Below are 26,704 nucleotides of genomic sequence, written 5' to 3' on the forward strand. Positions count from 1 at the left end.
CTGCAGGAGAGCCGGAGGGAACCGGCACGTTTAAACTTTAAAACATTTCCCTCAGACCACCTGAATTTGGCATTCATTCTGGCAAAGTGACAGATCACACGTAACAACGAATTCATTCCTTGTGGAAAGCAGGTGCACGGTGTGTGTGTGCATGTGCATGTGTGTGTGTGTGCGTGCGTCCGTGTGTGTGCATGTGTGAGTACATATTTGTGGGCGTGCTTGTGTGTGTGTGTGTGTCTGTGTGTGTGTGTGCACGCATCTACGCACCAGGGGTGGTGTGGCATTCCTCCTCATCGCTGTTGTCCAGGCAGTTGTCCTGGCCGTTGCATAGGAAACTGCGATCGACGCAACGCCCGTTGCGGCAGTGGAAGCGGGTGGCGGAGCACACCAGGGGGTTAGCCGCTGCATGGGGAGAGGACGCAGTGTCAGGGTGGGGGGGGGGTATCTGCCGCTGTCACAGCCCCGCCCCCCTCTCGGCGAGGCCACGGGCCCGACACAGAGACTGACGCTCCCCGGGACAATGGGGCTGAGCCAGCCCGTGCTCCCTGCTGGGGGGGCACTCTGTGAGACGTCAGCCCCACCCAGAGGGAGGCTGTGGTCCATGGCCGTCGACACCACGTACGGCTGAGCTGGGAGAAGGAACTGGGCTCTGGAGACCAGCGCTCACACCATGGAACCCCCATGTTACATTTAATACGGGCAGGTTTCCCTTGCCTGTACTCGCGTTTAATGTCAGGCCGTACACCAATTACCCACAATCCCTATGTGCTTCCTGTCACATGCCCCAAGTAGAATCACACTCTGGCCTTTAAGTGACCCCCCCCCCCCAACAACCGGGGGCACCGTCGGCCAACTCACTGCAGTTCTCCTCGTCGCTGCCGTCCGGACAGTCGGTGAAGCCGTTGCAGCGGAAGCGGCCGATGATGCAGTGCTCGCCGTTTGCACAGGCGAAGAATGTGGACGCGCACTTGGACCTCAGCTTGGCTGCGGAGAGGAGGCAGGATATAATTAGGGAACCGGGGACTGGTTAAGGCTGGACCGGACTGGACCGGACCGGGCGGTGTGAGCGGGGGGGATGCGGTTATAGACTGGGGGGTACAGTGATGTGGATATACAATAGGGAGACTTCTGGCAGGGCTGGGGGAGCAGGGGACAGGATACAATTACGGGGGTCCAGAGGGGGGGTGAAGGTGATTACAGGACCAATAATGGCTGTATGGCTGGTAGGAGGCAAGCCTGCTATAGTGTTTCTGCTTTCCTTGTACTGCTTGCATCCAGACCCCATGTTGCTCCATGCTGGAAGCTTCTCCAGCAGGAAGCCATCAACCAACCGCCCTGTCGGCCAATTTAGAGGAAGGACAGGGCAGGGTGTGGGGGGGGGGGGCATGCAGGAGCCTGCAAGAATGTTAAAAAGCCAGCGAACCGCCGGAAAGCAGCGACCGTGCAAAGGGTCCCACAACGGGCTGCAGGCTTGGTGCAGAGACACACGGCTGCATGGCTCCGCGTGTCACGCTTCATGAGTAAGTCGCTGGGGGGGAGGGGGGGGTGGAAACGACCCAGAGTCTGCGGTTCAGGCGGTTACCGCTAATTCCCGCAGGCTTTCCACGTTCGGGCCGACATGCACACATAGCCCCCGGCACCAGACCTGCCCAAAAGCGCAGATGAAACAGCCTCTCTCAAGGAGGCGTTAAGCACGACAAATCGCGCCAGACGTTACGAAAAGGGATTGAAGTGCACCCTGTCAATCCCCCCCTCCCCATGCATAAAAACAGCAGTGCGTCTTAGCTTGCTTAACATAACGTCGACTCCCTTCCATTCCCTCAAATGAGAACTGAGCATGACACGGGACGGGGCTCTGAATTTTAAAAAACTGCACGAGTGAACAGAAGCCCCACAGACCGAGTCTCACTCTCCCGCGAGCATCTGGGGGCCCAGCTCACAGCTTCCACGTGCAGAGGCCCCTTTTCACGCTGCTGAAATGCCAGGTACTGTGTACGCATCCAGACAAATGCGACAAGCAAAACTAATCAGAAATAATGGAATGTTGTGTTGTAAAACCTCTAGTGAAAAATGGAATGACAGACAAGCTTTGAGAATACTTGGGAAAATATTAATTACCCTTGTTATTCCTCCAGTAATGTTACTTGATCTCATCTGGCTACTCGGACCTGCTTATACCATCCTACTGGTTCTCTGGTTTACCCCCACAGTCCAAAAACATGCCAGGCCAAATTATCCATGGGTGCGACTATGTATGAATGGTGTGTGAGCTTGCCCTGCGGTGGGTTGGTACCCCATCCTGGGTTGTGCCCTGTCTTGCTTCCATAGTTTCTGGGTTAGGCTCTGAACCAGTGACCCTGCATAGCACAAGTGGGGATAGAAAACTGATGGACGGATGCAGTTACAGTGTTTTTCCTTTGTGTGGCAGCACTGAATGGGCAGATCTCTTGCCCTGGGATGCAACCCCCTCCTACTCGCAGTCCCAAGACATGTGTGACCCCCCCTAGCTGGGGTCGCAGGGGGCCTGCTGCCTGCCTGCACAAAGCTAGCGGACACCTGGACCATCATCGGCGCTTTTTGGTCCCACGCGCCAAACGGTTTAGCGGCTGCAGGTTGGCTGCTGCCCTCGTCGATTTTCTGTCTGGTCGCTTAAGGGCGCCGCTGGACTAATTAAATTGATGCAGCCCCCCCCCCCCCCCTCCCCTCGATACTGACACTGAGGAAAGTAGGGAAAAAAACACCCGCGAGCGCTGTGGCCTCGCAGGACCAAGGACGAGAGCCATGGAAATAGGCCCCCAGCCAGTGAGCTCAGCCATATTCAACAAAGGAAAGTCCAGCGTATGACTGATTACTGGGTACCAGCTACCACCGCTGACCTTGATAATCACAGATGTCTACTTAAATGTATTTAGATTTAAAGGTGCTCCATAGTTTCCTTATTTCCTCCATGTTTAATTTCTTTCCAGGCATTTTCTGTTACAGTCGAACGTTGTTTACAGATTTCATCTCGTCTCCCTTCTCTCTGTGTCACTGTCAGAATGCCTCTAGGCTCACATCCTGCTGCCACGGCGGGTACCGACGGGTCTGGGTGCGACAAGAGCTTGCAATGCTGCCCGCGTCGCCGGCTCACAACACTAGGGGGTGCTGTCAGGAGGGTAGGAAGTTGATGGGGAATTTGTTGGGCAGCTGGGGTCAGAGCCTGGCCCTACCTCCCCCACTCCACTCCCTGTCATTGCTCATCACCAGCACCACCATCAGGGATCGACTAGGACAGATAGGTGATACAGGAGCTGAGCGCTGTGCAGAAAGCCAGGGAGAGGCAAGCAAGGCACTGGGCTGAACACACCCTCTGACCCTGTATTCTGTATCCTGAAATAAAATCAATAGCTAATGGCACTCGGATGTAAGGACAGTGGCCACAGAGACAGGCTGAGCCGAGTCAGCAAGACAAAAGCAATCAATCACCACATTTTAAAGGATGGCCCCACCTTTGACGTGCAGATGTGATAGAATGCTGCCCCCCCCCCACCCCCATCGACTCGCCATGGTTTTGGCCAGCTACGTTTGGCCACCCGTTAACGCTCCATTTGCACAAATATTTTAGGAATGGTAACTTTCACCACTTTCATCATTTGATGAGCGAGCTTTGACAGTGAAAGGAGGGAAAATAAAATCTTGGCTAAAATATCACGGAATCAGCTAGTCTCTCACACAGCGAGCCACTCTGGCTGTTAATTACATCATTAAGTGCTTTGTAATGGACCTGCTTTGAGTGAACGGTTTTCATGGCCACTATAAACGTGAGGCATCGTCATGCTTCAGTAAGTTCTTCCTCATTTTGCTCAGGTCTCACCTGCCGTCTCCGGCTGTGCAGTAAACACGGCCCATTCGATACGTCATGGCTGCTGGTCGCCATTAATTACAGTATAAGCAGCTGTCCAATCAAAGCCGGAGGGAGGAAAACCTCATCCAATCACGTGGCCCCTCAATCCTGCCCATAGGACAGAATCTCCCCTGACTATTTAGCCACATCACCTCAATCCTAAGGACACTGAAGCACACGTCAGGACAGAGGGAGGAATTGAGGATGCAGTCACTTGGTATTTAATAACAATAACACTTAACAATAAATTCTCTTTTTGCCTACCCATCTTGCTCTCCATGACGCACATGTAGGTGTGAGCAAACTTGGCAGCCACTGGCAGTGGTGCCCATGGAGCTGGGGGGTTAAGGGCCTTGCTCAAGGGCCCACAGACATGATTATTCTGTCAGGGCTTGAACCGGCGACCTGCCGATCGCAGGCACAAAGGCTTAGCCTGTTGAGCCACACGCTGCCCCCTAAGATAAAGGTGGTCAAAGTCACACTTTTCTGCCTTGCGTGTCCCATCTCATATAAGCCCACAATGAGCAAACAGAGATTGCAATAGCTGCCTTTCCTCTCCTCTAACCACCTCGCTGGAGTGCCACCCTAAAGCGTTCCCTGGAAACAGGCCGGAGGACCGGTGTTGGGAAATAATCTCACTTATCTGCACAGCTGGGCCAGGTGGGAGGCTCCCCCAGGGCAGAGGAGAGACAGGCCAGCCCCCCCCCCCCGATGCTGGCTTGCACTTGGGACTTCATCAATGGTAGGCAAATATTCTTAACTATTAGTATAGTCCACAGCATGGCCGTCATGGCAACTAGCCCTGGAAACGCGGTGTGTTCTGATGGCGCCATAAACATGGTGCTCTCTGACCTGACCCCCACGCCCCCCCACCCACACCAGCACTAATTAGACCGTAACATGTCTGCATGTAGGCTGGAAAAAAACATATATATAACGTAATTCTTAGAATGCTGACGTGAGCAAGCCGTGACATCATCCCATCTCGTTGGTGGGGGGCGTTAATGATGTAATGATGACCGCGAGGCAACCGGATACAACCTCAGACACGCTGAGCCTCAGGTAAACACGCATGACCTCCTACACCAAAAACCACACATGTTGGCTGCAAGACTGGGGGAGGGAGAGGATGTTTTGGGGCGGGACAGGGTCAGGTGACCCAGGCCCTGATAATACAACACTCATCTTTTTTTCTGCCCCCCAACAGAACAGACCTTACGGCTACAGCCCCCTCCCATTTGTAGACCCCAAAAATTGGCTGCATTTTGGGTTTGAAATGTGTATAAAAATACAAGACAAACAGATAAATGGATTAATATAATTTCAGGGATGCTGAGATAAAAAAAAATATGGTGGCTAGAGCCCCCTAAATCTGCTATATTCCCAAACCCTCATAAAGTCCCCTCACTTCCTTCTACTCTCACCATGTGGACCTGTGCACCCGCCTGAAGCGAATCTTATAATGCGCAGTGCCAATCCCTCTACACAGAAAAGCATCCAGTAAGCAAAAAACAATATTAACATTCTTTCTTTGCTGCTGAGCTAATGATTACATGCAGAGCTCCTTCATCCACCTGGATATTTATTGAAGTTAATCGTGTTTGGTGGTCTCCTCGACGGCAGTAAACCAGTAACTCTTACAGTAAGTCATGAATCGGGTTTCTGGCTGGTGTCCTTAAATGGAAAGGGCACAGCCATGAAAATCGCAGTAAGTCATGAACGCCGCTGTAGGGTCTCTTATGTACCTCCATAATAATGCGCAGATATGCCTTTGAATACAGCAGAATGTTCTGGAGGGTGCAGCAATTATTGAGTGACTGGCTGAGAGACAGACAGACAGAGAGACAGAGATAGACAGACAGAGATAGACAGACAGACAGACAGACAGAGACAGACAGACAGACAGAGATAGACAGACAGACAGACAGACAGACAGACAGACAGACAGACACAGACAGACAGACAGACAGACAGATAGGAGCTTTATTGATCCCGCAGGAAATGTAGGCACCCTGTGTCTTACACATATAAAAGACCACAATGGCATCCTGTATCTTACATATACAAAAGACCAGAATGCAAAGGAATAATTGGAAGAAGAATAAAGAATAATAAGACTGACAAACTGGGAGGGGGCTGGAAATGATGCTTTCCCTGGTTAATTAGGTATGTGCAGGATTCAAACAGCAATACGATTCACTTAAAGCAGCGTTAAAACCACTCAGAGCCGGCGCTATTCTCCAAGCCATGGAGCGAACCAAGGGTGGATCTCACGGGGGGGGGGACGGGGGGCGAGGTACACGCAATGGACCTGGGTAGGACACCTTTTGACAGGGGACTTAAGGTATGTCCCCCAGCCCTTTCCATTTTTGCGCTCTTCCTATATGAATGGTTTCAAACAGTGTACCACACATAGATTGACTGGCTAATTGAGGCAGTCACAGACTAAGCTCACAGTGTTTGCAACAGTATCACGTTTGCTGGCCACTGTAACTGCTGTGGGATCCAATCCAAGGGCTTTTAATGGAACAGCGGGATCTTAGACTGGAAAGAAATGAGCTGCTTTCAATTATATCAGACCACCATAAGGGATATTGGACAGTGTCAGGGATACAGAACTGTCTGTATCTGGGAGATGGGACATTTGTGAGGAATATCGGTCTGCCCTCAGGGATATCAGGATGGAATGCAGGTCAGGATGACGGCGAACTGCAGAGCGGAGCCCCCTCGGGGAATGGAGGCAGAAGGCCTCGAGGTAAAACATTCCTGCTGTCTGAGTGGGTTCCCCATAACAGTCTCTCGTCATTGTACCCCCAGTTAACCGTCCAATCAAATGCACACAAAAGACCAACAGAGGTCTCCAGGACAACCACATGACTTATGAATAGGACAGTTCACGCCTGTCTACGAAGAGCAAAGGGCTGTAGGCATCTGGGAGGGGAGGCTGGAAATGTTGCTTTCCCTGGTCAACTGGTAGGAGCCAGACCAGAATAACGCACCCCCCCCCACTTTAAACGTTGAGGAGCCCCACAAAGAAGACTAGCACCTCCTCCTGCCTGAGGCAGACCCAGCAGAAAGAACAAGATTGCAGGGTGTCATGTGTGTGAGATGCCACCCCCCCCCCCCCCCCCCAAGGCAAGGCGTGAGGGGCCTCAAACGATCATTAAAGAGACACAGTGAGACCAAAGTGGAAGCCCCTCCCCCAAAAATGGACCATCTACAGGCACTGTAATTGGAACCATATATCAAACCGGGAGTTTCTGAGAGCTGGGCGTGAACAGGCAGGGACGGGGCACGGAACACTGCCACCCTCCCCCCCCCCCACTCCTTGGTCCTTCTGGTCTCTTCCGAAGACTTGGGACTTTCCAGAGAATTCCTGAACTGCAAAGCAGCTTGCTATCGTTATTGAACTGCCCCCCAGGAAAGGGGGGGTGGGGGGTGCGGGAACGCTTAATGAAAACCAAACTAAAGGCACTTTGTTACTTAACGTTCCCACAGCGGAATGAGATGCTGAGTGGGCAGCATCATCTTCTCAAGTCTCCAGGGCTGCAGGTTCAAATTCAAACCCGAGATCTGTGACTAAGTCTACAAGTCCTCCCTGAGGTTAAGGGTGTCGTGGTTGGGATTAGGGTTTTTACAATAGAAATGAATGGACGGTCCACATTTCGATAGGAAGACCAACTGGTGTGTGTGTGTGTGTGTGTGTATCCTAAAGGCCAATGCTGGCCAGGACAGGCTCTGTATCACAGCTGCTTAAGTGTTAGAAGCAGATGGACTTAAGCACAGTGCCAGGATTATCAATGCGGGTGAGATCTGAGATATGCTGTGTTCAGCCATTCCTGCGGGGGGGGGGGGACACTCACGGCAGCCCCTCTCATCGCTCTTGTCGAAGCAGTCGGGCTGCCCGTTGCACTGATAGCTTCCTGGGACACACTTCCCATCGCCGCACATGAAGTTACCCGGGATGTTGCACTCCATGGTGAAGTTGTTCCCGGGAAGCAGCTGGCTATCTGTGGGGAGGGGGGGGGGAGAAAAGCATTAAAACCCCCACAGGCACCCGCACAGGTACACAGAGAAGCATGACACATGTCCACGCTGGATAGAGTCATGTGACAAAAGTCACCAGAACATAACTCACACACACGCTGACACATTTACCGCATAGTACGGCTCCACCATCTCCAACCCTGCTGCAGGAAACACCCACGCTCTTGTGAGCACAACCATACACACCACAGCTGCCCTCTGTTACAGCGCCACCCTAGTGGCCTAGTACAATGAGCCTCTTGTCTATCTCTTTCAGTCCACCCTATTGAGATTGAGGTGGACGAGGGACTGGCAGTGATATGAAATGCCGGTAGATGCTGGTATTAATGCTGAACCTGATCGCTTGGTGATACAGCAGCAGCTCAAGATAGAGTTAGCGCCTAGCAGGTGGGCTGGACAGAGTGTTGCTGGAGCAGGTTTACCCTGAGGCCATCCACCAATAGCCCATGGTAATGCCCGGCCAGGGCCCGCCTCCTCAGCACTGACCAGTCTCGTGCCTACATCTAGCTGATTGACAAGAGGCAGGAAAAAGCAGGTGTGAGTCTGAGTCTTCAGCCAGCATCAGAGATGCCGTAATTCACTGCATTTAACCGTCTGGAGTCGGCGATCCCGCCAGCGGGATCTGACCCCATGTATTTGTCCAAAATGGCAGCTTGAAACAACGATTCACGAGTCCTAGTATTCTCCCTGCTATCATATAATTTTCTACATAATAAAGATTCTTGAACTAAAACAAGATACAAAACAAGAGCTCTTCACAAAGTCCGTCCCTATGGTTTAATCTCCTTGTACTTGGGATCTCGCCCATGACTTTTTTACTGAAGGGGCCACGCCCCCCCCCCCACACACACATACAGTATATACTGTATATATATATATATATATACTGGTACACAGAAGAGCACAAATACCATAACACACAATCTTTGGTTTAATGCCCCCATTTCCCAAGACACAACACTAACAGACACTTTCCTGGGTTGGAGAAATGATTTCACCAGCACGCTCCGCTTTCTAATCCCTGGGGAGATCAATTACTCCACACACCTGGCACTCTTCTCAGAGATGATAACACTTTTGGAATAAAATCCTCCAGTTTGCAGAAGAATACTCAGGTCTGAGAAGGAGTACACTAGTAAGATCTGAGCAACTACTACTCCCCAGGAAAGCCTTTTGTTTTAATTTTTAATCTATACTCTCTCTCTACATCAGGCTTCATGTAATGTTCCCTGAAATCTGACCAAATACCTTGCGGTCACTGCAGGACATTGTCTGTTCAAAGTGGGACAGTCACCGTCAAGCTGGCGAATAGCTGAAGGCTCTGATGTCCCAAAGTCCATAAAGGTGATGCCAAACTTCCGGTGACAAAGTCGTTTACCTCCCACCATTAAGGGCTAATCTAGTACAGGGTCACAAAGACACGGGAGCCAATCCCAGAAAGTACAGGGCACAAGCAGGGGGACTCCGTGGACAGGCACACACACGATGGGCAATTTACGGAGCTTCTGGGCTGTGGGAGGAAACTGCCATTATTAGGGCCCAATGATTTCCGTGATGTGGAAAATGTGGACGGAATCGCGGAATCAAGGCATGAAAATGGTGTTTACTTATAAACACGGAAATCTGAGGATATTGGGTTGACATTCTAAACCTATGACTTCTTTCACATTTTGTGATTCTCAAGATAGTGTAAAAGCAGGCATTAGCTAGAAACTTTTTAGTAGGAAGGAGTCTGTCACAGCCGAATCTGGCCAAGGGCAAGGATGTAGCTTCCATGAGGCTCGTTTGCACCTCAGAAACTCAGGACACATCCCAGAACATCTACAGGAACGGCCCCCTAATCGTGTAGGAACCAGTGATGTGCAGGTCTGTCCACAGGCGACCTGAACTCCTCCAGTGCTTTTACTCAACCTGACTGTGACTCAAACCTCTAATATTAATACACAACATGATGTCTGACCACTATGTTATGTTTAAATCTTATATGCTTATAAGGGTATAGGTTATAGGCAAAAGAGACAGAGTACAACGCATCGTACTCTAAAGACAATGTGACTTTTGTCTCCTTAAAAGCTCATTTTTTTTCGGTTCGTCCGCTTATAAAAAATTTAAATCCAAAACACATCAAAATAAATCTGAAAAAAAGAATTTGGAATAAAATAAAACTGAATCTGAGAATAAATTAAATGGATGTCTTAGGTTCCTACATTAGCACGGCAGGACGTGCGAGCATGACACTGAGATAGATCTCGACGCCAGTTCTGCTCCACCGCTCACAAGGCGATTCTGTTTCACTAGATAATTTATTCATCCTCACAAGGTGAGGTAATTTTTCTTGCATTAAGAAGGTGTCTTTCGGCACAGCGCCCCCTACATGCCGAAGGGTGAGGTTTGGGGTGGCTGCTTCTGCAATAGCTCAAATACGACAGCAGGTGGCGATCCACGGCTCGCATCACTTCAGTGCCTTATCTGCTGCTGTCATTCGTTCTGATGGCTGACTGGGATCTGTGGTGACCGTGCCACCTAAAGTTCCACACTAACTCACTGTGTTACTCACTGGATCCTCTATCCCCCCGTCTGCAATGAAAACGGACAAAGAAAAAAATCTATTTAATCATCTGGTTACAACGTCAAGAGGTCAAAGGTGAGCAGTAATGCCAGAGTCTGAAATCATCTCCATGCGCAGAATATCGTCTCCTTCATAATTTATTACGAAAAACAGGCTCGGGTTACCCAGCATGCACTGCAGCCCCCGTTTAATCTCCCAGTCGACTCGCACACAAATATCATTTACAGAAAATCCCGAGAGGCTAAACAAATATGTCATTTGATCTAAACAAAAAAAAAAACTAGATAATTCACATCAGGATAATTCATTTTTTTATAGGGCTAAAAAAACAGCGCAGCTTCTGTCCACCAACGGGAAGGAAAGACAAGAGAAGGGATAACTGGAGTTGTCAGATTGTCTGTAGGTGTGTGTGTGTGTGTGATGGTGTGTGAGAGAGTTCCCTGGACCCCCAGCAGCCCTGAACTGGACAAGCAGGTATGGAAAATTGTGGATGGATGGATGGATGGATGGTATGTGTTCAGTACAAAATGACAGTAATACGCTCTGTGCCTCAAGATCGGGCCTTTTCTGTCGCTGGAGCAGAAGCTCATTCTGCGGCCCTGTAGCTCTCAGAGGGGTCATCAGGAGTGGCGGGACGGCAGCCCTGTGAGCCAGCGTGCCATTAGGCTGCCATGGCTACAGCCGCGCTTTCGCGGTGCTCTCACCCTCAATACAGACCTGTTTGGATGCCAGAAGTCAGAAGATTCGTGGCGTCGGAATCACGATTAAGGGAGCAGCTGTGATTGAAGACCAACAAGATAACAAATAGAAACCAGTGCCCGCTCCCTCACGCCAAGCGGACCTGCTGTTCACTGGAGTTTAACTTCAGAGACTCCGAAGGGCCATCTCCTGAGGACAGGAAGCTTCGGCTCGCCCCCGCCAGCCCCCGCCAGCCCCCGCCAGCCCCCGCCAGCCCCCGCCAGCCCCCGCCAGCCCCCGCTGATCTGCCCATAAAACTGGCGCTGAAACAGGTGATAACTGTCAGGGCATCTTATGAGCGGCTGGAGTCACTCTCGTCCTTTCCCATCTCGCCTCTGCCGTTCCCGGGGGCGTTTCTGTGGACATTATGAAAGCGTTACAGTGACGACGCCAGCTGAAGGTTCCCCAGGAGGGTCCTTCACTGAGCGAGGAGGCCACTTGATAGGAGTCAGGAGAGATCTTCTGGTGAATAAGCATCCCCATTTACGTGTGAGCGTGGGCGAGCGGCACGAGGGTCGTATCTCTGCTTTTGTTACACTGCGGAACGGGGATCACAGCAGATTAAATCGAATTACATGACTACCTCATAGTTACTGTGGGCCGAACACTCCCGCACAGCAGAATATGGTGTCTGACGGCATTGGATACGATATGTTGTGCTGGAAGGTTAGAGGAGAGCTTGCGTCGTGTTAGAATTCAGAATTAGCTTCCCCCTGTGAGCGACCGGCTGTGGTGAGGCCCGCTTACATTCTTATTCGATACCTCCCCTGACAGCCGACCTCTTTTCAGAACCATTCCTGGAGGCGAGAACACCAACAGTTTCTGGTACCACGTGCATTCGGCACGGCCCACAGTGACGGCTCTCCTCGTTCCTGCTGTTGTGTAATCTGCTTGAACACGGCGAGCTGAGAGGCAGGTTTCCGGGACATTCCGTCCATCTGCCAATCTGCCTGTATAGTTCGAGGACGGCAGGCTGGCCAAGCAGAACTTGTTAGTACTGACTGTCTCTGCACGCAAGGGGTGGACGGGGGGGGGGGGGGGTGAGTGCATTAAATTCCTTCCCAAAAATGCCATAAGGAGTGGGCTTATACACCTAAGGCAGGCCCACCAAACCCAAAGAGGGGACAGCACGGAAATATGAAATACAACCCCCCCCCCACCCCAATCTCCAGGGCAGAAACAACCGTTGAGAGGGGGAACCACCCGTGTCCAAGTACCCTGAATATGACCTTTTTGTCCCCAGTACACTGGGCGTGTCGCCATGGCAAATCCTTCTTGTGGTTTCACTTGACAGCTTAATCCCATCAGAGCCCCCCCAAGGTGAGCCGTACTCGGTCCACTGCAGTCGCAGACGGACAATGCAGTCTGTGTGCTTGTCTGTGTGTGCATGGGGCTGCCTCACAAGCTTCTCCCTTCAAGTCCATGCCGTTGTAGCCTGTAGCGTTTTAGCGAATTAGCGCCTAGCATGGGCTGTGGGGTTAGCGTTGTCCTAGCGCACTCTGCCAATGCACTTAACACAAACTCATGTCCTGGCCGCGGAGCATCCTCAGCACAAACTAAGCTCCACACTCGTCTGCCTGGAAACTCGCGAAGATTCCATTTTTTATGGTCTTCCCGGTGAAGCAAGCAGCCCGGCATCTGTGTTCTGTTACTTTATCTCTTGTTAAGAGCCCCTGCATCGAGGGGCGTAATTTTCCACACGACGCAGAAAAACGATTTTAAACGTCTGGGGCCTCGAAGACAGAAGGGGTCTGCGGCAGGGATCCGCAGCGGAGCGAGGGAGCAGAATGCCGTGGCAATGCTCTCCTGCTGCTGACGCTGGTGGATGAGGGGTCACGCAGACAGGTGACCCCCCCCCCCCCGCCGAGCCTGGCCGCTCATCTCTGCTCGTTTTATTCACGTTTAAAGCAGGTCCGTCACTGACAGCCTGCAGGCCCCCTTACAGAACCAGCCCGGTCCTTTGGCTTGTTATTCTCTACTCCCCTAGAATAACAAACAGCCCCCCCCCCTTCCATCTGCTGAACCCCAGCAGTGGATGTCAGTCATTCCTTCCCTAAGGATTCAGGTTTTTAAGAGCGCTCTCTGCAACCCCCCATACCACCAGTGACTTCTGTTTCTTCAAAAGCCACCCGCCCCCCCCCCCACTGCTCCCAGTCACACCAGCAATAACAATCGTCTCCCCATAGACACACCAAGGTGACCGCACAGACAGACAGAGAGATAGACAGACATAAATAGGCTGCATAATAAGCAATGATCAATATACTATTTACACCCTTCCATGAATACCCCCCTCCCCCATAAAAGCTTTTAAAGGCTTTTTGCCCATGGAGGATGAATAATAGATAATGGCCAAGCCAGTGGGCGTGGCTACTAGAGACACAGACTCAGATACGAGGACTCAGATACAATATGGTCTGTATCTGTTAACTCTAAGCACTTCAATCCCACCAGCCTGAGTCTGACCATCCCGGCAACGCGGGCCCTCGGGGCGTCACGGGCCCTCGGGGCGTCACGGCAACGTGGGCCCTCGGGGCGGCACGGCAGCACGGGCCCTCGGGTCGTCACGGCGGCGCGGGCCCTCGGAGTGTCACTTAAACGCGGGCCCTCGGAGTGTCACAGCAACGCGGGCCCTCGGAGCGTCACCGCGGCACGGGCCCTCGGGGCGTCACTGAAATGCGGGCCCTTGGTCACCTTGGAGTGGCCCACCATCTTGCAAAATGCCCACTGATGTTGCCAAATTGACAAGGATTGTCAGATATTTCAAGATATTTAAAATTAGAACCAAAAACTGTTAAGCATAACAAACCATTCTCCAATTTGGATTACAGACCTTCTTTGAAATTTTTGTTTAAAAGCTTTTATTTTGCAATGTGGGACAGTTTTCACTGATTAAACATGTGTAAATTACATCACTTCTATTCATGTTAGAAAAATTCAAATGAGCAGAGACTTTATAAATTACAAAAATGCTACTTCTCTAATTCTGATCACTACTTTAGGTAAGAGCAAGTTTTTGGGGTGAGAGCACAGGGTCATCCAGCACCCCAGGAGCTGTTGAGGTCAAGAGCCTAATGGTGATTTGATTACTCTGTCGGCAACAGGATTGAAACCTACAACCTTCTGGAGACGGACAGAGACACCCAAAGCCCGCTGAGCTGCACACTGGCCCCAAAAAATATAAACTACCGTCATGAACGCCACCCCTTTCCCGCGGACGTTCATTTCAGTTCTGCTTTCTGCGGAACATTTTACTCGTAATTCATTAAATTATGTGCTGGACTGAAGAGCAGGAAATGCGACGCGGCAGAAATGTCACCACACAGTATGTGTCACACCCCTGCCTCAAAGGCTGACATCTCCAAGGTGATCAGAGCTAAAATGAACAGCCCCCCCCCCCGCCCCCCCAACATCACATAGTCCATTAAAGACACAGAGGAATGCGGCTGGTCCCTGCATACTGCATGGTGAGGCAACTCTGCATGGCAAAAAAGAAAAAAAATCCACTGTTAATCAAGCCATGGTGTCAACAAATCAGCGTCCGCGTTTCAGTTCTCTAATTTTAATAGGCTGGGTTAATTACTTCACTTAACAGCCCGACCCTGGAAAAGCAGCTACAGAACACGAGGGGGGGAGGGAGGGGTTACTTTGTTTGAAGCAGGGCCTTTTAACACAAAAAAGTGAAAAAGGGCTTTACAACCAAAATTCCAGAGTCAAGATTGCAGATGTTTTATGGGCCATGTGCAAGGAATAACTAACAGATGACAAATCGTTTAGAGGGGAACCTATCGCCGGGTGTGTGTGATATCACACCCCGGACACAGTTACGCTGCCTGCAGTTCAGATTTACATCACGATTGCCTTAAATTTACATACTAACAGCTTGGCAGGTGTTTTTGCTCTGTGCACAAATGATCTGCTCTAACAAGCTCTTCTGAGGGACCAAGGAAAACAATTAAATCTGCAGATCCCCAGGCAGAAAAGATTTTAATAAGCAAATCAAATAAATCATAATGATAAAGAGCAGAGTTGTTGACCTTGGCAGGGCGTGGTATCCAGAAGCAACCAAGACTTGCCCGTAAAAACACGACTCCCTTCGGCGGTGGAGGGAACAGCCTAAACCTTCCCTTAGAAACAGGATGCTTTTTGAGCAGAGGAAGGAGCGACCTCCACAAGGGCATAGATTGGGTATGGGGGGTAGGGACATGTTTCTACCATTATTTTGCGAGTACACTGTGTGTATAGGGAGGTGAAGTGGTTGGGGATGATTTGTTCCCTAGCAATATTTTAGATAGATCTACGCCCTTGGACCTCCACCCTCCCTTACAAACAATGTCCATCAGCAGGGATCAACCTCCACCTCCTCTTAGAAGCTGAATGTCCTACTGAGGAGAAGGGAGTGACCTCCACCTTCCTTCAGAAATGGGTCACCTTTCAGCAGAGGATGGAGCATACTCCACCTTCCATTATAAAGGGCATCCCATTTTTAAGGGGAGGTCCAGTCAGGGTGCCCTTCTGTGGAAGAGGAAGCGAACCCTGGCTTCCCGTAAAAGCGTGACACCCTTCTGCGAAAGAGGGAGGGGTCCTCCACCTCCATCACCTCCTTTCACTTAAATTACACGATTACACAACTGTTCAGTGAGCGTGGAGAGTCACACCTGCACTGATCAAATTCACATGAAGTACTTGAATACAGCAGCATCTCTGGGATTTCTGTTGCCTCAACTGCTGCTCCACCTTCTGGTCTTTTCACAGTTCTGCACGAGATTGTTATAAATGTAGCTTCAAACTGAGGAGGCTATTGGGGGGGGGGGGACTAAAATTTCTCTGCCCCCCCACTCTGCAGGATGCCCCAGCCGCCTGTCACGGTGTGCTGCTGGGTGTTCCCACAGGGCTGCCAGAGAGAAATGGACATCGGTGGGGGTCACAGCCCCTGCACACACACCATCCCCCCCCCCCTCCTAGACCTAGAGAGCAAGTCACAAAAGATTTGGCAGATAAAATGGGGCCTGGAGGGGCTGGGGGCCACAAAGCCGGAATAATTGGTGGACTTTTCACATGAACAACTAACTTAACAAGCGCTGACTTGTTAAGTTTTAATGAATTCATTTGCATATGGAGCCTCATAATTCATTCAGCAGTACAAAATGCATACCAATGATGCTGTTTTCGGTTAAATATTTTATTGTTAATTGTTGAATTGCTTGTGCGCACTGGCTGATGACCAGTGTCCGCACCTGGGATCATTATTTAAATTACATGTGGGTATCACAACCAATCAGAGGAGCTTATTTTGTTTACTCTTCCGTGCTTAATTTAAGAACCGGAAACATTTAGGATTTAGACCGATTTCCCAGTTTTATTTCGGGGTTTTCACTTCAGAGGAGGGACTTGCGGCTGACTCCCTTCACAGATGGTAGAAAAAAAACAAAAATCACAAAAAAAGCAGAAAAGCGTTTGCTTTGTTACGCCCGCTGAAAGGCGGAGAGGGCGGGTGTCTGTTGTGGCTCTCCCCACTAAGCACACGGCTGACCTTTCTGAGATAATGAGTGGCGAAACATCGTGGCATTACTGGATTGGGCCTTTTCACAAATGAGCTGCCCCTGGCAAAACACCAAAGCTTTTATTTACTGCGGGGACCAGCAGGACTCCTGTGCTTTTCAGCAGAATAACGCTCTTTAAGTTTGGGTGGACGGCACAGCTTCAAAGCCACGAGGAGCTGAGGTGCACATGTTTCATCCCTGCCTCTCTTTCTCGTTCTCCTTTCTCTCCTTTCTCTCTGGGCCGTGATTTACAGATCTCCTAACTGCCCCCTTCCAGTACTGCCACCCCCTCCCCCACCCCCGCATTAAGCTGATTAGTTAGATAATCAGCTTAATACTGTCCCCGTAACCGCTGGGTGTATGTGTCCATCCAGAGGCTACCTTCCTCTGTCGTTGTCACCGGCGAACGAACCGGCTACATCCTAAATTCTCAAAATGACAAACCACAGCCTCCCTACTACCAGTGTCACACATGCAGCGAGGTCTGAAATAATTCGACATGAAGAATTACACCTTTGTAAGGATAAAAATACTGAATAATACTGTTCCAAATGAGAGAACCGACAGAGAGAGAGCCAGAAAAGTATGGGGGGGGGGTAGTCTTCAAATCCTAATGAGGATTTATAGAGGACCTTGTGAGAGCAGAGTGAGGCCAACAGGGGGGTCAGTCTTACCTCCCGGTTAGTTAAGGAGCCTCACACTTCCTCACTGCTCTCAGGAGAGCCGGGCCTCCCTGGCGGTCAACGCACACAGCATTTACCGTGGATCCCTTTAACACAGCCTACTGCCCCGCCCAACCCCTTCCTGAGAGAACCTGGGTGATGATCAGATGTCACGGACTGGAATTAAAAGCTCAGGCAACCCCCCCCCCACCCCCAGCTCTGACTGTCACTATGACAACATGCTACAAGGAAACACAGACGGAACAAACTCCAATTACGCAGAACCCAGGAAGAAATCAAAACCATAAGCAAGGAAGTGTGAGAGTCTGCGTTGCTACCCACCGAGCAATCACGGGATCCTAAAATTAAAATCTGTCTCACTACTCTGGCTGCCTGTCAAATTTAAAGTTTAAAATAATATGTCATGCCTTAAACAGACCAGCACTGAAGCAACTACCCACAGGGGCACCGTGCAACCCAAAAGGGAAATCATACAGTTCCAAAACACCACTCCTATCACCCAGTCATGGCAGCTGCGTGCTCACCAGTGAGCCTTAGTTACTGCTGCACTGCAAAACCAAGGCTCTGCTGGCTGCGAAACTACTGCAATTTCATTAACCTAAAGCTGTTAGATGGTCCTCACTGGCACAGCTGAGGGTAGCTGTGATTTCCTTTTGATGCTTGAGTGTCTGCGAGAGTGACGGGGAGTCACGATGAGTCTGGCCTCAATCCCACGCAACACAAAGGGCCAAGTATTACAAAAGAGAGGCAGCTCAGAGAATCTAAGCTCACGCTGCATCCATTCATCTCCTTCAGCACGGGGAAAAAAAAAACATAAACTGCAGTGAAACTCCCGCAACTCATCAGCGAGTGTGATTAATTAACCTGCCGGCTTGGGCATTTCTCTCGGAGCATGAGTGCGTGCGCAACTCATTCTGCATGCATGCTTAGCAGGTGCCAGGAATACGCCCATGCATCCAACCACCTGGCCGTCTAGCCATCGATCCTCCACGCGGCCATGCGACCTAGGGTCACAGAGCCGGGAACATCTGAGTTTATTTACTATGAAGCAAGTGGAACCCGTGGAATGGACTGCAGAACACTGGGGATGTGCACTGCGCCTGAGTCCCACTCCCAACCACGACTCCATTAGATATTCTAAGCCATTAGCATTAGCTGGTCCATAACTTTTTCTAAGACTCCGGTTTGCAGATTCTCATTAGCAGGGCACAGAGGCTAACCCAATTACAATGCCTGACAGTGCTGCCAGTTCGAGAACCGGATAACAGAGCCCAGTACAGCCCGTCTAATTAATGAGACCAGCCATCCATCCTCCCCTATTTCCGTCTAGTCTACCAGGAGAGCCTCAGTTACCTAGCACTCAGGTGCCGAAGTGCCAGGGAGATGAATCTTAACGAGCGGGACTCTTGGATCCTCAGTCGACAAGACTCATTAAAGGAATTATGGTGCGATTTGAATATCATCGAAGACAGCAAAGTGCTCTTTGAGGAGCGAGGTGTAGCCAGAGATGGGCTCCAGTGTTAGTGAGACCAGGCTCGTGAGGAGAATGGCTGAATAGGACAAGGGAGGACTGAAGAGTGAGGCGTGGGCAGAGAGAGCCAGGTCCTGCCTCGAGCACCACCACCCAAGCATGGGATGGAGGTCTGATTCAGTCTCTAAGGATGCTTCACCTCTCTCCCAGCATCACAGAGCCTTGGGGCTGTGAGCTCAGGATGGGCGTGGCTTATTCCTGACCCCTGAGCTACAAGAAGAGAGAGAAAAATCGAAAGTGACCAGCATCTCTCAAGAAATCACCCCTCTGGACGAACAAGAAGCACCAGATGGATGAGTGATGGTCATGCCTTTCCAAACTCCAGACATAAACAAAATACTACTCAAGACAGCAGAGATTTACTCTTGGTTGCTTATACCTTTAAAGTTCTGCTCAAACATGAGACTACAGCTCTCACCTCAACCAACAATACAGGATGATGCTAGAACTGTAGCTGCAATAAAACTCAGAGTTAAAAACACTGCAAACTCTCACTGAAAACAGACAGGAGGGGAGTCAGGTCTCTCCAAGCCTCTGAACTGCTGCTTTATCTCCTCTGCTAAAGGTGTAAATTCACATGGAGGGAATTCTGTGCCGGAGGCCAACGGACCTGCCTCCCCGGAAGAGGTGTGAGGTCAGGGATCCGCTCCACACTGGGATACTGGGTATCCACACTGGGATACTGGGTATCCACACTGGGATACTGGGTAAATCTCAGACACAATTTACCGCAAACAGACCGCAAATTACTGTCATCTACCAGCCATGTGGCAACAACATTTTCCTTTGACGCAAATTGGATGATGGGATGATCAAGATATGGGTGCCGTTTTTGAAGCATATATAAATTTAGGTTTTTCCATTTCAATAAACAAATCGAGGGATAACAGAAGATCAATGTAAAGCCTGAAGAGAATAAGAGACTAGGAGAGAAAACTATAATTAAAAATACAAATATAAAATCTTTTCTGAGAAATCCCTGTCGCTATACCCACGCATCTGGTTTAATTTCCTTAAACTATTAATGTTCCTCTAAGCGAATCGATCAAACAAGCACAAAGCAAAAAGCACTGTTTATTTTATAAACACGCCCAGGGCATATCAGGTCAGTGGGGTCGTTTCTGACCTGCCAGTACACCAGAATCCCAAGGGTGCAAAAGTCGTGTCTTCCTCCAAGCGAGACTAGATCTGCTTGCGTCCGCAGGTTTTTTTTTTTTCCATTTTATTTTTACTAGCATTACTGCCGGGTTATTATCTGAAGCGCGAGTAATTAGCTGAGCTGTTAATAAACTGCCTTTCAGCAAGCAACTGCATAATCCGTACTGCTGTCTGGACTTGTCATTTTGTGAAAACAGCTAAGACCGTACAAAAAGAGCCACTGCTTCCAGACTTGGACCTTCTGGAAGATTTATATCTACATAGAAATCTGCATCTACAGCTGCTGAAGACACTGGATCTTTAACATCCTTAAAGACATTATTGAAGCAACATCCTATCATTAATTCATTAGTAAAGAGTGGGGTAAAATCCCATATCTACTTAGAGTAAAATAAAGTGTCATTTATATCCAATGTAATTTCTGATTGTTTCTTTTCCACATTGCTCCCCCCCAGTGAGCTAGCAGCAGTGCTACAGTAATTTGTTATATACTCTTAGCGGGGAGGGGGCTGTATATTTAGCTCACGAAACCGGAGGCCACGCATCCTCAGTAGGCAGAGAGATGCCCTTCCAATGTTTCCCCCACAGCACTCAGAGAACTTAAAATAAACATAAACTAAAGTGCTCAAATAATAAAATATTTAACGTTCTTTTAACAAACTAAGTCCTCTTTTGGAAGACCTTGGCGTGTCCCACAGCGCACAGGGCTGCTTGCACGGACGACGTGACCAGTCTCTGGTCCAGTGGGCAGGCACGGGTTCTTCAAAACACCTCCGCGATGTGATTTCCAGCAACGCTGCCCCCTCCCCACCCACCCCCCGTGAAACACATGACTCTGAAAATGGTTCCAGATTTACTGCAGTCACCAGGAACCTGGCTGTCCTGGCCATCGCCCTTCTCTTGTCAGGAGGGAAATGAGGAAGGGGGGGCGGGGAGAGGGGTTCATTTACATTCCCTCGCAAAACCAGGAATCAAAGATGAAAAAGTGAAAGGTGGCCGGATGCTGTACAAGGGAGTGACATCAGAGGGGATGGCCCTCTGGACACATGTCAACAAAAACCGTTTTGCCTAAGATGCCCACTAATAAGGGAAATTAATGAGCTACCATTCTCAGGAAAGTGCTGGTGCTGACCAACAGGCACAGGACTGTCCCAGAGCAGACCAACAGGCACAGGGCTGTCCCAGAGCAGACCAACAGGCACAGGGCTGTCCCAGAGCAGACCAACAGGCACAGGACTGTCCAAGAGCAGACCAATAGGCACAGGACTGTCCCAGAGCAGACCAATAGGCACAGGGCTGTCCCAGAGCAGACCAATAGGCACAGGGCTGTCCCAGAGCAGACAAACAGGCACAGGGCTGTCCCAGAGCAGACCAACAGGCACAGGGCTGTCCCAGAGCAGACCAATAGGCACAGGACTATCCCAGAGCAGACCAACAGGTACAGGACTGTCCCAGAGCAGACCAATAGGCACAGGGCTGTCCCAGAGCAGACCAATAGGCACAGGGCTGTCCCAGAGCAGACCAATAGGCACAGGGCTGTCCCAGAGCAGACCAACAGGCACAGGGCTGTCCCAGAGCAGACCAACAGGCACAGGACTGTCCCAGAGCAGACCAACAGGCACAGGACTGTCCAAGAGCAGACCAATAGGCACAGGACTGTCCCAGAGCAGACCAATAGGCACAGGGCTGTCCCAGAGCAGACCAATAGGCACAGGGCTGTCCCAGAGCAGACAAACAGGCACAGGGCTGTCCCAGAGCAGACCAATAGGCACAGGACTATCCCAGAGCAGACCAACAGGTACAGGACTGTCCCAGAGCAGACCAATAGGCACAGGACTGTCCCAGAGGAGACCAACAGGCACAGGGCTGTCCCAGAGGAGACCAATAGGCACAGGACTGTCCTAGAGCAGACCAACAGGCACAGGGCTGTCCCAGAGCAGACCAACAGGCACAGGACTGTCCTAGAGCAGACTAGGGTTGTCACTTTTTTGAAAAATCAAGTTTGAACAAATTTCAAATGTCATGCTAATCATTCAAATATATTTGAATACCCCCCCCCAACAAACAACACATAATCATTGTTTTCAGTATTTTATTACCAGCCTGTATAACGACACAATAGTATGGAGACCCTAAGAGGACAGGGTGGGAAAATATTTCTTAAAAAGGTTTTGCGTTACTAATAGCGACTGAATTGCTAGAATTAATGGACTACTACGTTTAAAAATAATATGGACATGTCCAGTTAAGTCTGCTTTAAGTATTAAACTATGGTGGACAATGCAAACCATGTGACTGTCGTACTATGTATTCTTATACACATTTATTGTGTCAGTTCACAGCCAGTGGACTCTAAGCAGGACAACAGGGCTATTGATGGTGAAGTACACATGCTAACATCCATCCATCCATTTACCAAACCGCTTATCCTTCTAGGTCGCGGGGGGTCCAGAGTCTATCCCAGAACCCACGGGCACGAGGCGGGGAACAACCCAGGACGGGAGGTCAGCCCATCACCGGGCACACTCACACACCATTCACTCACACACCATTCACTCACACATGCACACCTATGGGCAATTTAGTGACTCCAATTGGCCTCAGCATGTCTTTGGACTGTGGGGGGAAACCGGAGTACCCGGAGGAAACCCCATGACGACACTGGGAGAACATGCAAACTCCACACACATGTGACCCAGGCGGAGACTCGAACCCGGGGCCCAGAGGTGTGAGGCTAACCACTGCACACACTAATATTGGAATATCAATTAAAATTTGCTCATAATGAAATCTGGAAAACCAAGGGGTGTTGCGTGCTTTTGTTGAAAGATATTACAGCGGGAAAACTGAATATAAAGCCAACTTTACCGCAGTCTCATAGTTAAGGTTTAAACCTGAAACCACACTCAGGAATACCTCTCTGGTATTCTCGCTTAATGATATATGTGGGATATGCGGATCTATACTGAAATATTCCAGAAAGCAGGTCCAAGTTTAAACCTTATCTCCAACACCGCAGTCAAGATAGCTTTATATGCAGTTTTCTGGCTCTAATATCTTTCAGTGCTTGCGATGTTTCAGTGTTTGTATGACTTCACGTCGTGTTCAACTTCGTTTGTTTAAAGACACCTGCGGTGAATGGACCCCATGCAATTATTAATAAATACGTACAAAAGCACAAGTTTCACAGTGCACATTGTTCCCCATAGTTTAATGTAATTATTCATTACAGGACATGTGTGTATTATTTAGGTTTACCCATGCCGTAACATTGCAGCAAATTTATAGCAAGTGGGCAAACGTGGTGGGATTCCAAAACTACTGCTATTTAAAAAAATATTTTCCCACCCTGACCTTTTACAGGATCCTTAGACGGCAAACACCAAAATTACAACAAATGATCTAATGCGCTTATAAGCTACGGTGACAATATATTTCGAATGCGTTAATTATAGTTTCAATATGAATTTTTCACACCATGTTTGAACAAATGTTTGAATATTGATTAAAAAGTGACAGCCCTAGTGCAGACCAATAGGCACAGCGCTGTCCTGGTGCAGACCACCAGGATGGGGACAGTCCCGGTGCAGACCACCAGGCCCTGAAGAGTCCCAGTGCAAGTCACCAGGACTGGTATAGTCCTCAGTGCAAACCAACAGGGCAGCACAGACCATGAAATACAGGACAGTACCAGTGCAGACTACCAGGTCCAGGACAGTTCCAGTGCAGATCCCAGAGGACAGGGCCATCCCGGTGCAGACCCTCAAAGACAGGGCAGTCCCGGTGCAGACCTCCAAAGACAGTGCAGTCCCGGTGCAGACTACAGCTTGCATGCTGGGCAGAACCGTGACTCTAATTACAGAGAAGCTTAGAGCAGTTCAATAAAGTCATGGGCGTCCGGCGCGGTGCACTGAGAGGACAGCTGCCTTCAATCAGTCAATATTTAATCACTTTGAAGGCCACTCTTACTTTTGAAATAGAGGGCTACTGAAACGTTCTAGTTAAAAATGCAGTCGTATTACTCCAGTGAGGATACTGAGAATCCCTGGTGGGCAGAGTGTGCTGTTCCATGTTTTTTGCCTTCCGGAAACCCCCAAAGACCACACCTTGTTTGGATTAAATGGGCTTGGCTTGACCGGACCACACTGGATCAGACCGCCTGTGGATGACGTGAACAGCTTGCCACAGTCCCCCTCCCATCCTTTATAATCTGATCAATGGATTTGTTTCATCCGTCACCTGACATCTAATACCATCTCTGGTCGGCCTTTTTGCGAGGACGGCATCAGTGCAGGCGTTCACCATGGAAGTGTGGCTCCGCCTAGCTAAGGGGCCCTAAGACAGTGTTTTCCAATCTAGTCCTCAGGGACCCACAGACAATCCACATATTTGCTCTCTCGTATTTCCTGGTAGGGAAAAAATGTGGACTTTCTGGCAGGGAGCCGGGAGGGAGCAAAAATGCGGACCGTCCTTGGGTCTGCCAGGACCGGGTTTAGAAACACTGCCCTAAGAGACCAGCGGTGATAATTCAGATACCAGAATCGAGACTCACGGCTGCCTGGGCATACCTGCACAGAGAGATAACTCCTCAGGAGAAAGGATTACAGATATCTTATTGAGCGGGAAAAGAATCCATAAAGATTTATAACTGGCTACAAAAAGCATAATAATTGCACACCCATAACTTTGGAAATGAGGCCGCAGTGAAATTTGACTTTGCCGTCCTGTTTTGAGTGATAAACTCCCAGCACCCACAGACAAAAATACCCTAGCACTTGTGGCCCCCTCACCCCCCCGGCCTGACCAAATGACAATGATGCATCAGAGCTTGGCAGCTCCTAGCCCTCCTTTGTACCTAGGAACACCAATCACTGACCCTCCTTTGTACCTAGGAACACCAATCACTGACCCTCCTTTGTACCTAGGAACACCAATCACTGACCCTCCTTTGTACCTAGGAACACCAATCACTGATCCAAGTACTGATGATGTACATGACAGGTGTGTCACTAGAGATCTGTGTAAAGGGGACTTTACCTTACAATATTTAACTAATTAATGTTCATTTAATTGTGGGGGTAAAAGCATTTTGTATAAGAGCCCTAGCAAGGCCCCCGCTACCTGCTGCCCCTGTGCCCAGTGAATAAAAACACACACTGAGTGTCTCATCTGATTTAAATAACAGACATGCAGTTATTATCAGTATCAACCACGTGCTGTTGTACTAAGAAATGCAGCCTTATTCTGTAATCTGTTTCATTTAGCTCAGTGTATTCCAGGAACATCGTTAATGCAAAACTACTTCTATAATTTGAATTTCACACTTTGAATTGCTTAATATTTTGGTCACATTCCCGGAAGCAGCAGAGCCAGACAAACACAGCCCTGCACATCAAGGCTACTTGGTGTCAATGTGAAATTATTCGGACTACTTAGTCTCCTTATCTGCAATCAGGCTCAGAAATAAATATCATTAATGCGCAACAACTATGAAAAGCGTGTATGTGTCATGTAACTGGCACTGGACAACATGCCCCCCAGCCTTCAAATCCCATCACTGATTCCCACGCTGATAAACGACAGACTTATCTGGATTACGGAATACGACATGTTTAACGGGAGCTTCATTACAGTTCTGATTATTACAGATAAGGGAAGGATTTACCAATTGGTACAATCCTGACCAACAACACAAAAATTCGCCTGTGCGGAAAAAGAAACGTGCACACCCATTTAAATAAATACAGGCTGTTGGTTGCTGAATTTGTGAACGACGTGTGACACGTGCGTGCACGTGCGAGTCAATGCTCACTTAATCAATGATACCGTTAAACTATCAACCTTTCATCTAGATACTCAACCATACCCCAAAACAATGGCTGTGTGTGTGTGTGTGTGTGTGTGTGTGGCTCTGTCTGTGAATATGGGGGGGGGGGGGGGGGACGGCATGTTACGATCACTGTTGGGATGCCGGGAAAAGCAATACATTCTTTCCATCGCATGTGACCGCGCGCACACACACATACACACACACACACACACACACACACACACACACATCTGTATTCATATCTTTGTGGGGACTCTTCATTAATTTCTAGGTTAAAAATACAGTGGGTGGAGCTCCCCCAGTAATATTTACCCCCAATAATCAAAACCGTCCAATACATCCCCCACCCCCAATAATCACATCTCTCGTAAAATGGGTGGATACCTCATCCCCCTCAATATTTACACCAAAGTTACACCATTGAAACCACCGATGACACCCTAACCCCTACCCAGCATATATATATATATATATATATATATATATATATATATATATATATATATATATATATTTATATTTATATGACAAACCTCCCACACACACACAACCACATGCAACCTCTCATTGGCCATTTCCCCCTAGATATCAGCCTTAATTATTCACCATTCCAACAACCCTACAGTTAGTTCCTCTACAAATGAGTGTTAATAAATGCACTGCAAAAATGTAAAATGCACTCACAGATGTTTCAATTTATTCTGTTTAGACATAGCGTAAAT

At 49.3% G+C, this 26,704-nt stretch overlaps 1 protein-coding gene across 2 annotated transcripts in view; it reads right to left on the minus strand.

The window, feature by feature from the left end:
• ldlrad3 (low density lipoprotein receptor class A domain containing 3) overlaps positions 1–26,704 on the minus strand; it is a 43,897-nt gene that overhangs the window by 16,171 nt on the left and 1,022 nt on the right. For both annotated transcript variants that reach the window (XM_023842188.2, XM_023842186.2), the window contains 3 exons: positions 7,747–7,893; positions 859–984; positions 268–402 (listed from right to left, as the gene is read on the minus strand). In XM_023842188.2, the coding sequence (XP_023697956.1) occupies positions 268–402; positions 859–984; positions 7,747–7,893 (408 nt within the window). The remainder of the gene's footprint in view (positions 1–267; positions 403–858; positions 985–7,746; positions 7,894–26,704) is intronic.

Source organism: Paramormyrops kingsleyae, chromosome 13, assembly GCF_048594095.1.
Source record: "Paramormyrops kingsleyae isolate MSU_618 chromosome 13, PKINGS_0.4, whole genome shotgun sequence".
NCBI classification, from domain to species: Eukaryota; Metazoa; Chordata; class Actinopteri; order Osteoglossiformes; family Mormyridae; genus Paramormyrops; species Paramormyrops kingsleyae.